The sequence below is a fragment of the Microtus oregoni genome, unplaced genomic scaffold (assembly GCF_018167655.1).
Source record: "Microtus oregoni isolate MIOR12 unplaced genomic scaffold, Mior012 000008F_ref0000371, whole genome shotgun sequence".
In the NCBI taxonomy this organism is placed as follows: Eukaryota; Metazoa; Chordata; class Mammalia; order Rodentia; family Cricetidae; genus Microtus; species Microtus oregoni.
This window is the reverse complement of record NW_024543067.1, coordinates 12,002,885-12,015,999: the sequence shown is the minus strand read 5'-3', so window position 1 is coordinate 12,015,999 and position 13,115 is coordinate 12,002,885. Positions and strand designations below refer to the sequence as shown.

General features: G+C 44.2%; 1 protein-coding gene across 1 annotated transcript; it reads left to right on the top strand.

Moving 5' to 3' along the window:
• The first annotated feature begins 229 nt into the window (after positions 1-229).
• Positions 230-12,727, top strand: LOC121451913 (epidermal retinol dehydrogenase 2). The gene is made up of 6 exons (XM_041657723.1): positions 230-698; positions 3,291-3,422; positions 5,680-5,779; positions 8,083-8,227; positions 9,561-9,686; positions 12,391-12,727. Exons 1-6 carry the CDS (start codon positions 366-368, stop codon positions 12,482-12,484), a joined length of 930 nt encoding a protein of 309 aa, XP_041513657.1. The 5' UTR covers positions 230-365; the 3' UTR covers positions 12,485-12,727.
• The last annotated feature ends 388 nt before the right edge of the window (positions 12,728-13,115 follow it).

Below are 13,115 nucleotides of genomic sequence, written 5' to 3'. Positions count from 1 at the left end.
TTATAACACACATATCAGGATGTGGCAGGATCACTGAACAGCGTGTCAGGATGGATAGTTAGTGAGGCAAAGGTTAACAGGAAAGGAATCCAGGCACGCCCCTTGGCATAAGTTTGGGTGAGGTGGATCCAGTTGCCAATTAACAAGCATTGTTACGTGTAGCCCAAAGCTGGTATGCAGATTTGAATGGAGCTGGAGGCCGTGTGTGAAAGCTGGACCCGATGTCATAGGCTGCTGTATTCCTGTCTGCTCCTGAGTTCGGTGTCGGCTGCCAGAAAGAACATTTGTATCACGTTCTCGATACTTTCCCTCAGGAAAGGAAACTGAAAAAAACTCTCTCTTGCCTTCAAGGTGTTGGCCGGACCATGTCTTCCAACCTGGAATCGGCAAAAGACATGTTTGTTTTCTTAGGAAAGTCGCTGTTTAGTATTTTGGAGGCCCTACTTTTCCAATTGATCTCAAAGCCCAAGAAGAATGTTGCTGGAGAAATAGTCCTCATAACAGGTGCTGGGAGTGGACTCGGAAGGCTCTTAGCCCTACAGTTCGCCCGCCTGGGAGCTGTGCTTGTTCTCTGGGATGTGAATAAAGAGGCCAATGAGGAGAGCCTACAGGCAGCTCGGGATGCAGGAGCCACCAGAGCGCATGCCTACACCTGCGACTGCAGCCAAAGGGAAGAAGTGTACAGAGTGGCCGACCAGGTACATCTTGGGGGGGTCTCATTGCTTTCTATGGCTTGTGAGAATCCTATGCAATTACATTGGCATGTATCAGTATTGCTCATCGGCCTCTCTGTCTTAGTGCCTTCCAATTGTCTCCAATATACCTCTACTTCAAAACAACCTGGGGGAATAAGAATTCGAAATTTTTTATTCTTGTTGTATGCACAATGCTTTTGCTAAAAGCCCTGCATGTAACATAACCCTATAAGGTAAATTATTACTCCCCTCCGAAAATAAGGACAGGGAATCTGTGCCGACATGTAGCTTCTTTTAGGAACAGAGCTGATAATTGACAAAGGTATGGCCAGGACTTGAGTTTCTTGATTCCTGTGTGGCACCCTGTGCTCTGGATCACACCCGTCCCATGTGCCAACTGTATTAGTGCAGTGTAAGAAGGAATAAAATGTGGAAGAATCCTTCTTCGAGGGGCCAGAAACAAATGCCAAGTGCTTTGTCCGAGATCAGATAGTTAGTATGTGGGCACCCTGTACAGTCTGAGTTAAATCCAGGATAGGTCCACCCTCCCATTCCTTCATGCCTTCCATCAGAATATGTGCTTTTTACAGGTACTCATAAGAAAACAAGAATTCTCATCCTGAGAATAGCTATTTGATTTTGATGGTAGTGGGGCTTGAACCCAGGGTCTTGGTACTTTCTAAGCATTTGCTCCAGTATTGAATTACATCCAAAGCCTCTAAAATAATGGTTCTCAATTTCACAGGGGTCTCATATCAGATATCTTGCTTATCAGACAGTTATATTACGATTCATAACAGTAGCAAGATTGCAGTTATGAAGAAGCAACAAAAATAATTTTATAGTTGGGTCACCACAATATGAGGAACTGTATTAAAAGGTCTCAGCATTAGGAAGGTTGAGAACCACTGCTCTAAATGCTTTTTATATCCATACTGGGATACATACACCACGCACTACTCTCCCGGGCCAACTAGGGGACTTGGTGTTGCCCAGTTTGGTGGAAAGGAAGGATCTAAGTCAGCTTGCTCCAACAGCCTTTCCACTTCCCTTCTTTCTTATCACTTATTCCAGGACAGACTGTCTGATGCTGTCTGAGAATCCAAACCTGATAAACTCAGCCAGGCTCACTCTGGGAGCGCATCTCAAGTGCAGTCAACTGGTCAGCTGTAGCTCTTTACCTAGGAAGCACCTATCACCTAACATGCTGACTTGCACTAACTACAAACAACCTCTCTAGCCAGGCTTCAGCATCATGAGCCTATCCTCACACACGGAAGACCTTCGTCTCAGTGGCAAATTAGTGCAGGGTTCTATAAATCATTCCCTCCCTGTCTCCTGAATCTCTACCAGATACTTGACTTCTGAAATGGTCCACCGTGTCATAGTCTCGCTCGTGTTATACATGTATTTAGATTTTATCCAGTGCTTTATGTGAAACCTGGTACAGAATGCAGGGTCTCACTGTCCCTGTGTCCACAGACCTAGTCAGCTACGGGAAAACCCAGGCGTGTCACTCAGATGCTGAGACCAGGCCTCCCATCACAGCAGCTTCTGCCTTTCCACAGTGACATGTCCTCACCAGTACCATTCTGCAATACTTGATGTCCTTCAAACTATCCATTCTGTCAGGTGCACACACACACACATGCACGCACATATTCATATGTACATGTGCACACACAAATATACCCACACATACCTCTGTGTACACACACATATGCAAAGACATGCACAGACACATATACTCATATGCATACATGCACACACATGGGTACACACACTCACAGCTAGAGATACAAGAGGAACTGCCGTGAGTGTCCTTTGTGACACATGGTAACTTCTATGGGTCATTCTTTTTCAGTGGTTGGGGTCAGGTTACTGCTAGTGTGTGATTTAAATGGCACTGATGAAATAGGGGACGCAAAGGAGAACATAGGGACATTACCAGCTTTGTCATCATCCTGGAAAGGCTCACAAGTGTTAGGAACCAAGATGACAAACTGAAGGCTGTCAGAGGGGAGGGGTCCAGTATTACACCTTCTAAAGCAACAGTGCCTGGATGCTATTCCAAGCTGGTATTTCAGCAACAAACATGACTCACAGATCTTGTTCCTAAAAGTTCGAGGTGGAGAGAAGAAAGCCAGTCTGCTGAGGAAAACAAGACAGGCAGATTCTAATCTGCCTTATATTCAAGATATATATTTTCTTTCTTCTCATGGGCTCCTGCCTCCTCCCTCTCTCCGCGGATGCCAGGATGGGGTCTATGTGCTTTTTGGTTATATTAAAGCTATTCTTATATCTGTCATTTGACTAGAATGATGTGCTACCAATGCAGAACACACAACAAGGTTCCTAGACGTAGGTGGTAAGGTGAGCTCAGAGTCGAGGAGGAAAGTGGTGTCATAGCATTCCGGTCTGTGCTGGAGAGAAGGAAGTGCAGTGTTGGGCTTACACATCTATTGCAGCAGTGTGGACTCTGTGATGAGCATGTAGATCCAGCCTGAAGTACAGATCAATACTATATAAATATTGGGAAAGAGATCACATACAGAAGTACCGGTTTGATGGTGGCATTCTTCTCATCCAATCCAGGTTAAAAAAGAAGTCGGTGATGTCTCTATCCTCATCAACAATGCTGGCATTGTAACAGGCAAGAAGTTCCTCGACTGTCCCGATGACCTCATGGAAAAGTCACTTGATGTCAATTTCAAAGCACATTTATGGGTGATTCTTTTTATTCTCGTACTAAATGCAAATTTATTCAGGCATTCGAAGTATTTTTCTCCTGCTCTATAACAATATTATCAAGGTCTAAATAAAACACACATCTTAATCATGGGGGAGGTTGGGAACCCACAGGGGTCTTTACACAGCCTATAGTGAGGAACTCACACAGGTCCTTACACAGCCTATGGATAGGAGCCCACACGGGTCCTTACATAGACTAATGTTAGGAACCCACATGGGTCCTTACACAGACTAATATCAGGAACCTGCAGTAAGGAGGGTGCTCGTTTGTTCCCAGCCACTTAGCCCTGAAATAATAACACAGAAACTTTATTAATTAAATCACTGCTTGGCCCATTAGCTCTAGCTTCTTATTGGCTAACTCTTACATATTAGTTTAACCCATTTTTATTAATCTGTGTATTGCCACATGGCTGTGACTTACCGGGTAAAATTCCCAGGTCTGTCTCGGGTGACTCCCTGACTCCGCCCTCCTTTCTCCCAGCATACAGCCTAGCTTTTTCTGGCTAGTTCTGTTCTGCCCTTGCCATAGGCTCAAAGAAGTTCTTTATTCATTAACCAATAAAAACAGTGACAGAAGGGCCTCCCACACCAGGAACCCACACAGGTCCTTACACAGCCTAAAGTTAGGAACCCACACAGGTCCTGACACAGCCTATGGTTAGGAACTCACACGGTCCTTATACAACCTAAAGTTAGAAACCCACATGGGTCCTTAGACAGCCTAAAGTTAGGGACCGACATGGGTCCTTACACAACCTATGGGTAGGAACTCACACGAGTCCTTACGGAAGAAAAATAGAAAGACCCAGATGTCAGAAACTGTTGTATCCCTATGGAATTACTTATTTTGTCCCAAATGTCCTCTCATTTGTGGGATGTGTGTGTGTGTGTGTGTGTGTGTGTGTGTGTGTGGTGAGTTTACTTACATCTTTGCATCTAGACAGTTCAGTTCCCTTTGGAGTCTGCTCCCGTGGCTTTCATGGCTGTCCTACTTCTGTTTTTCCCTAGTCTTCTTCTCTTTCTCTGCCATTCTTGTTTCCCTGGCCCCTACCATCCTCTCCTGTGTGTCGCTTCCTTCTGGGTGCTTCATATCTTTGAAATCCTGTGTGTGACCAAGCATGGGCATATGACTTGATTGACAGAGGCTCACATAACTGCCTGACCGCTGGGCTCCAGCCCTCACAGCAGAGCCACAGAGGGGCCACTGGACCCTGAACACAGGGTCCTTGTTACGATGCTGCCTGTCTTCTTCACTTGATTTTCTTGCCTCTTTCTCTGAAACAAAGCAGTGTCAAGCAGGTGACTGAAGAGAGGAGAGACTGGGCCTTTATAGGAGGCTGCTTTTAGTTCTTTCTATTTTAATGTTGTTGTTAGCTTTGATTTGGGGGGGTTAGTTTGGTTTGTGTGTTTGTGTGTGTGTGTGTGTGTGTGTGTGTGGTGTGTGTGTGTGTGTGTACAGACAACAAACACCCACAGAACTGTTTCTCAAGCCTAGAACCCATTTTCTTAATCTCCTTGTCTGTATCTGTGGTTAATTTCTGCTTGTTGTTCAAGACATCTTCCTCAGAAGTCCATTTCCCTTCCTGTATCACTTTTCTGTAGAGTCTCAGTTAAAAAATGAAGGTGTTCTGTAGACTGAGACACAGCCTAAGTGCCCACTGTCTGAAAATATATTTTACTTTATGAATTAGTATTGAAAATAAAAGGCCACCATTCAAAGAAGTATAGACTGGTTTAAAACAAAGTTCTTCCTCAATGGAAGCAGTGTGTCTTGTGAACTGTGTTCAGGAAAGGTTTTAAAATGAGAATTAAGCCAAAGAAAGAAATGTAATATACACCAAAACAACAATGTCCATAAGTGCTTATGGGTTTTGGATTATGACTGTCACAACAAAGATTTTCCTGCACCACGTTGATTGTGATCTTAATGTTGTACACACATATACAACATTATATACTGTATTAATATATTATATATATATAATATATTGCATATACAAACAAAGCATTAATATGGATAAACTGTTTTAATATTATTGACAATTTCATGGTGAGATAATAGTTTAATGGTATAAAATACTCTTTAATGTGTGCTTAGTTTCTTATATCCATTGCCTTTAAAGCATTTCATTAGTTTAAAAAATGTTTTACTCACAATATCCACATATACATCTGAGAAAAGCATAGCACGTGTTATTAAGTATTAAGGGCTTTCCTTTGCTCTTCTTAGACATATAAAGCCTTCCTGCCTGCCATGGTTGCTAACAACCATGGCCATTTGGTTTGCATTTCAAGTTCGGCTGGACTAGTTGGAGTCAATGGACTGGCAGGTAAGACCATTTCTGACCAACTTCAGCTTGCAGAATAGCGCTAAGTCACTAGCATTCACCTCATGCCCTAAGAATAAAAAGGTCAACGCACTGAAGGTCTGATCAGCAATGTGGGCGAGACTTGCTCTAGGCAGCAGAACTGCTGTTGATAGACAGACGTCAACCTGGACTACACGCTTTGGAGTCTTGAGGTCTCGTGCAGCCCTGTCTACTCAAGAGAGAAGGGAGATGGGGAGGGAGGAAGAGAGCTCAGCAGCAGAGCTGTGTTCAGAGATCAAATTCACTCGGCACTGTTGCAGGATGCTAAGGAGCCCAGCAGCCTTCCCCTGGACTTCTGTTAGGTGGTCCCTGATGTAATCTACAGAGTTTGGAAAGCAAAGGAACCTTCTCACTTCTCCACTGGCCAACCGCCTGCACGTCCTGTCAGTCTCAGCTCTCTCCCCATGCCCAGCTGATTTGATAACCAAAGTTGCCAAGTGAAAAAGAGATTCACAAAGATCTCTAGTCAAGAAGGCCTAACTTGGGACAGACACCTCCTTCCCCTGGAGTCTGCCTCACATAGGGTGTGTAGGTCACCAACACTAACTTCCCCTAGAGTCTGGTTTAAAACGGTTCTAAACTGTCACACTGACATTATCTATGCCTGTGTGTAAAACTGCCAGGGGTTTGTGTAAAAGCCTTGGCATTCCGGGGACATGGTAGAACTGACAGAGGATGTGACCAGGTGAAAGGAAGTTAGGAGGTCACTGGGAGTGTGCCCACAGAGCAGAGGCTGAAGTCCTGGCTCCTTCCTGCTACCTTCCCTGTCTCTCGACCGCCATGAGGTAAGCTGGTTTCCTCTGTCACATGCCCATGCATGATGATATTGCTTTGCCTTGGTCCAAAAGCAACAAGACCAAGTAACCGTGAAGAAAAACCCTTAAAGCTGTAAGCCGAAGTAAAGCCTTCCTCCTTCCAAGCTGATTATCTCAGTGTTTTGTCCCGGGGGTGGGGGAGCTGGCAGAACCCTGTGAGTGGCCCTGACTGGAAACTTTGTCTTGCTGTGTTCCAGAAGCTCATTACTGGAAATACAAGGTTTATGGTTGGAAGGACATTTATAGTCCCAAGTTCCACAGACCATGCTGAGCATTCTTGCTTAGGTCCCTATATTACTTACTATTTTATGTATTTTGTATGTATCTGTACTTCCTGAGGTTATGTGATTTGAAGTAAGGACTGGTCATCCTTCATCCTGTGTCATAGTTGTCACAGCTCAACAAGCAATGGCTTGTAAGTGACTCTGGCACTGTGGTCTAGGAGAGCATCCTGCAGTCTTTCTCATCTCGGAGTCCACTCAGTTATTAACATATCATTTCATGGCCCATGTTCCTACTTACTGCATATTCCTCCCCATACGATCATTTTGAAATGGTTGCCACAACTTCTGTTGTAATTACTATCATGAGTGACTTTAATGTAATGTCATTTAAAAGCTTGACAATACAAATAGACCTTGGAGCTGTTATGCATCTGGTTCTAAATCACTATAATAAAGTAAGTCACATAACATTTTCAGTTACTCCAAGCAAATAAAAGTTATATAAATAAATATATAACTATAATCTCTTAAAGGCACCATGCAATTATAGCTTTTAAAAAGTGTTGTCCTTGACTTATTTTAAAATAAAATTGTCTTAGTTGAGATTACTATTGCCGTGATGAAACACCATGGCCAAAGCTACTTGGGAAGGAAACAGTTTATGTGGCTTACACTTCAGCATTGCTGTTCATCACTGAAGGAAGTCAGGACAGAAATTCAAACAGAGCAGGATCCTGGAGGCGGGAGCTGATGTAGAAGTCGTGGAGGGTGCTGTTTGCTGGCTTGCTCAACATGATTGACACAGCCTGCTTTCTCAGAGAACCCAGGACCACCCACAATGCACTGGGCCCTCCCACATTGATTACTAATTAAGAAAATTCCCTATAGGCTTGCCTGGAATTATGGAAGCATTTTCTCAATTGAGGCTCCCTCCTCTCCAATAACTCTAGCTGTGTCAAATTTACTTCAAACTAGCGAGCACCATGGAACTGCTAAAAGCTGATGCTAATGATCACCTGAGCAACTGGAAAGATGGAGGCAGACTTGCTCAGTGCACAGCTGTCATTAACCTTTGCATGATGAAAAACTCAGTCACTGAGCCGCATGGTGACAGAATGCAAGGGGCCGTGCAGACCTGAACAACAATTCCTCTCTCTCTCATTCTCTCTCTCTCTCTCTCTCTCTCTCTCTCTCTCTCTCTCTCTTTCTCCCCCCCCCCCCCCAGACTATTGTGCAAGTAAATTCGCAGCCTTTGGATTCGCTGAATCTGTGTTTCTGGAAACATCTGCTCAAAAACAAAATGGGATCAAAACTACAATTGTGTGCCCATTCTTTATCAAAACCGGAATGTTTGAAGGTTGCACGACTGCGTAAGTATGCCTTTTGATTTTAAAGGCATTTAAATTGGCTGTCTGCCCACCCGATTGTACTCTTCTCTTGGAGTTGCTTGGGTCTTTTCTAAAATGTTTTCTGGTCCATGAGTGGTTTCAGAATTGTAGCTCACACGTGTGTTTAAGCTGCTGATTGGTGCATTCGGTGTATCACCAGTGTCCAGATATGTTCTGTGGCCCCAGATCTGCTTCTCTGTTCCTCTGTTCCACCCAATGCCATTCAGGCTTCTTGATTGAGCCCAGTTAAACTAGACATCATTAAAGGAAAACAGCCCCAAGATTCCTTAAAAGAACACCATATGTCTGGATTGACAGCAGAATTTCCCAAATAACACCGTGTGTGGATCAACCCCAGAAAGGTCCTATTGATAGCACTACAGGCTGCAAGTTCAAGAGCCAGGGTGGAGTGAGGTGTATGGCCACTGTTTTGTTAGTTAGACCTTGTTGGCCAAGGGATAAAAAGAGTGGGAAGGACAGAGGGAGAGTCCACTTCTGCTGTGGCTCTTCCCATAAGGGCACTAATCTCCTTCACAAGGGCCCCCCGCTCCCATGGCCTAATTACTTTCCGAGATCCAACTCTTGATCCAGATCGCCATATGGAGGCCAGGCTTAGGTGTAAATTTAGGCCTTATGCCTTCAGGCCTTACAGACACAAATACCCAGATTTACATCTTCTGAACACAGCCCAGTTTGTTCCCACTGACTCATGTCACGCTTAGTCCGTGGTGGAGACTGCTTGTTTGTTCCCTGGCTGCGCAGACCCAAAATAACTGCACAGGAATTATATTAATTGCAATACTGTTTAGCCAATAGCTTAAGCGTATTTCTAGCTAGCTCTTACATCTTAAATTAACCCATTTCTATGAATCTGTGTATTGCCACAATGCTGTGGCTTACCAGTTAAAGTTCTAGGTGCCTGTCTCCTCTGGCGGCTACATGGAGTCTTACTGACTCCGCCTACTTTCTCATCTATCTCTGCTTTGGAATTCCTGCTTTTCTCTGTTCTGCCCTGTGAGAGGCCCAATCAGCTTCTTTATTAACCATAATAAAACATAGTCACAGATTACAGAGGGGAATCCCAAATCATTAGACCACTCAATAAGGTTCTATATGGGTTACTATTTGTAACATGAACGTATTAATTACAATATGTTTCCATTTCATATTATATTTGTGCTATTACTACTTTGACAATAAGTGCACAAATCTAAAAATAGCAAGAAATAGATATGGCAATGTCTTATAAATTCTTTATCCCTAACCCTGAGGAATGATTTTTTTTTTATTAATTTGAGTTTTTGTCTTACATTAGGTGTCCTTTTCTGCTACCAATTCTGGAGCCAGAATATGCAGTCAGAAAAATAGTGGAAGCAATTCTGCAGGAGAAGCTGTACCTGTATATGCCAAAGTTTTTATACTTCATAATGTTCTTAAAAAGGTAATGGCATCCGCCTCCACGTTTCCCCATGCGCCAATCACCACCTTTCCCACATCCTACCAGAAAGAGCCACTCGGAAAGCACTTGTTAGATTAATGGATTTCTAAAAGGAAAATGTTCTCCATACTGATTCTCATCTCCATGACAATTTCTTCAGTTGCAGTGCCCCCCACCATGATTCCAGAGACCCTCTCTAACAACTTAGCCTTATTGTCAAAACTTAGTGGTCTTACTAAATGAGCTCTGGACAGCTTCAAATAGATACCTGGTTTCTGTTTGGTAACGACGTTCTTACACTTGTCCTAAAATGATTGTGTCAGCGTAGATATGGGATCTGTGCTTCCTCCAGTACAGTCAGCCAGATGCCTCAAGAAACTGCAGTGTTGGTAAAACTAGCAATTGCTGCTAAATTTTATCAACTAGAGAAGAAAAAAATCTTCAAATCAGGCAAAAGAGGGCTGGGTCTAGGTTAGTAGTAGAGTGCTTTCCTGGCTTACACAAGGTTCTGGACTTGAGTTCCTGCACCAGAAAAGAAAGAAAGAAAGAAAGAAAGAAAGAAAGAAAGAAAGAAAGAAAGAAGAGAGAAAAGGGAGAGGGGGAGGGAAGAAGAAAGGAAGGAAAGATGAAGGAAAGGAAAAAGAGAGAAAGAAAGAGAAAAGAAGGAAAGAAATGAACGGAAAACAAGGAAGAAGAAAGAAAGGAATAAAAAAAGGAAGGGAAGGAAGGGAGGAAGAAAAAGAAAGAGGGAGGGAGGAGAAGAAAGCACCATTGCCTACCCCTGTGTCCTACACTGCGTTTCACTGCTGAAATCCAGCACCAACACCTTGAGAACACTGGCCCACCTGCAGGCTGCTGCTTAGCTGCTGAGCCCCCTGCTCATTCCTAGTCTCTCAGTTCAGTTTCAGTGATGGATGTGTTTGTGCTTCCCCTCCCAGGGACCACACCTTTACAAAGAACACACTCCACGGCCAGCCACCACTTCCTGTTGAGTGGAATCGGTCTTTTCGGTACCTCCTGTTACTCCTCTCTTGGCCCCACCGGTTCTGTACACGGCTCCACTCCCGATCACAATGACAGTTCTTCAAATGTTCGAGCATAATCGTTATTCTTCACATTGGCCGCATGGCTAACAGTCACAGACATGCTTTTCCCACTAACTAAGTGTATCTACTTAGAAACAGAAAGTGTCCTTACAGGCTTTCCTTTTCCATCCTTCCTCTACTACAGGAGGGAACCCTGCAGCCAAGAGGCTGTGGGAGGGAGGCAGCACAAGCGGTCTTTGAGAAGCAATTCGAAACCCAGACTTATGGCCCCGCTCTGTATCAAGCCTGTAATTCTTACATGCCCTCTGCTGTCCAGGCCTCAGTTGCCTTGTCCACAATGATAGTTTTTGGCGGTGCATACAGATTAGATAATATCTGGGTATTGGACAGTGTGTGTCCCCACAGCACAATGGGTAGGGCTTGTGTACGTGCAGATGGCGCTATGACAGAGCTAACTCTTAAGAACATGAAGCTTCATTTTTTTTTTTTACTCTGGATCATGAGCTATGACTTTTATGGCCTGCCCATTCTGGGACATGTTTTGCTGAAGGACTACATCATTCTGGAGAAGTAGAAGAAAAACAAATGGGTTCAATGAGAGAGAAATTACATGAAACGCTCCTTTAGACACGTAGAGAGCTGTGTGTTAGCCATGCAGCACTCACTGTTCAAGGACCTGGGGTTACATAAAATAACAAGATACAAAGCATCCCCTATCGAGTTAGAAATTGGCTTGTCGGGGATAGATGTCATGTGAGAAAAAAAAGACTAGGTGGGCAAGCTGTTCATAGCCATGACACTAGCGTTAGGGAGGCTGAAGCAAGAGGGGCTGCTATGCATCTGCCATCCTGGGCTGCATAGTGAGATCCTGTCTCAAGACCTCCAGCCCTACCGAAAGAAGCTATCCTGGGCATCATAAGTCTTGCATACATATCAAGCCAGGAAAGAGAATCTCAGAACTGCAGTGAGAAGGGGGCGGCAAGCGAAGATTTAAGGGCTGACTGATGGAAATCTCCCTAGTATGTCAACAGTTTACCAGAGCCCTGAAGCTGTGGAACACAGAGACCACTTGTAGGCCTTGGCGTGTCAAATAGAGCAGCAGTGGGCTCAAACTCTTTCCCTCACCCCACCCCGAAAACAAATCTCAGGTTCTCTGCAGCTACTGTCAGTTACTCTGAACTGTTAGTTGTCAAGGTCAGCGGGGGGCGGGCAGAGGCATCTGTGTGTCTTCCCAGGCAGAGCTGGGGATGGAAAGCACAAATACCTTAGCTTGGTTGGCCAGCTGCGGGAGAGTCTGTTGTGTCTCATCCTCGCAGTGGTCGTAGAAAGAGGGACACCCTCAGCTTATATATGAGGTGTACAAGCTGGTAAATTGCCTAAGCTGGCATTGAAAGTGCCAGCGGCAGACCCACCTACTCCAGCATGTGCCAACAATCCCAGTATCTTCAGAGTACACACGCTACTCTAAGTTGGTGATATTTTGGAGACCAAAATGAGCAAATTGAATATCCCAAGCCGTGCAGGAACCCTCTGAGCCCCAGCCTGTGTGATGAGTGCATGAACAAGTGACTTCTTCTGCGCAAGCGACTGTCTTCGACTGACCTAGCCGAGATGTGTTCGCGGATGGTAACCAAAAACGTTTCCTCTTGCGTTCTTTGTAGCTTCTTGCCTGTCAAGACAGGAATGCTGATAGCTGACTATCTGGGAGTCTTCCACGTGATGGATGGCTTCACTGGCCCAAAGAAGAAAGCTTAAAGCCAAGCTCCATGCCCAGTGTCATCTGATGCCCATTGCCACAGCAGGCTTCTATCAAAGAAGAAAGGTGCTTCCGTCTGACCGAACCCAAAGACAAGTATAACCCATCTTCCTCTATGGACCAGAATGTCCTTCCAGTGTCATTTAAATGCAATTTAATTGTTTTGTTTTGTTTTGTTTTTGGTTGAGTGTTTTTCTTTTTCTTTTGGTGTTTTTGCTGTTGTTTGAAAAATAAAAATGACTCTTTTGTCATTTCTATTTCAACCCCTATGTCAGTGAAACTATACACATACAAACAACAAAGACAGACTCAGCAAGTTCTATTTATATATATTGATGCTTACAGATATATGTGTATGTAACAAATATAACCCATGAGAATGAGTGTAGAGTAACTGGGAAGGGCTGGAGGGAGGAGAATGGGGGAGGGGTATTTCAATTTTAAAACATTTTAAAAACGAAACAAAAATTTTAATTCTAGGAGATAGAGGTGAGGTCAATGAGCTGCCCTAATTATGGCAGCTCCTAGGAGCAGGTCGCTGGGGTTGAATCTTGACGGGGCAAAGGAGGTGCCTTGAGCTTCTTGCAGCAAGACCTCTCTCCAGAGGACACGCAGAAAGGCAGATCTTCT

Excerpts from the sequence above, each read along its gene's own strand:
- LOC121451913 (XM_041657723.1), top strand. The coding sequence starts at position 366 with ATGTCTTCCAACCTGGAATCGGCAAAAGACATGTTTGTTTTCTTAGGA. Across the intron at positions 699-3,290 it reads TGTACAGAGTGGCCGACCAG|GTTAAAAAAGAAGTCGGTGA; the intron begins GTACATCTTGGG and ends CATCCAATCCAG. Across the intron at positions 9,687-12,390 it reads TTCATAATGTTCTTAAAAAG|CTTCTTGCCTGTCAAGACAG; the intron begins GTAATGGCATCC and ends CGTTCTTTGTAG.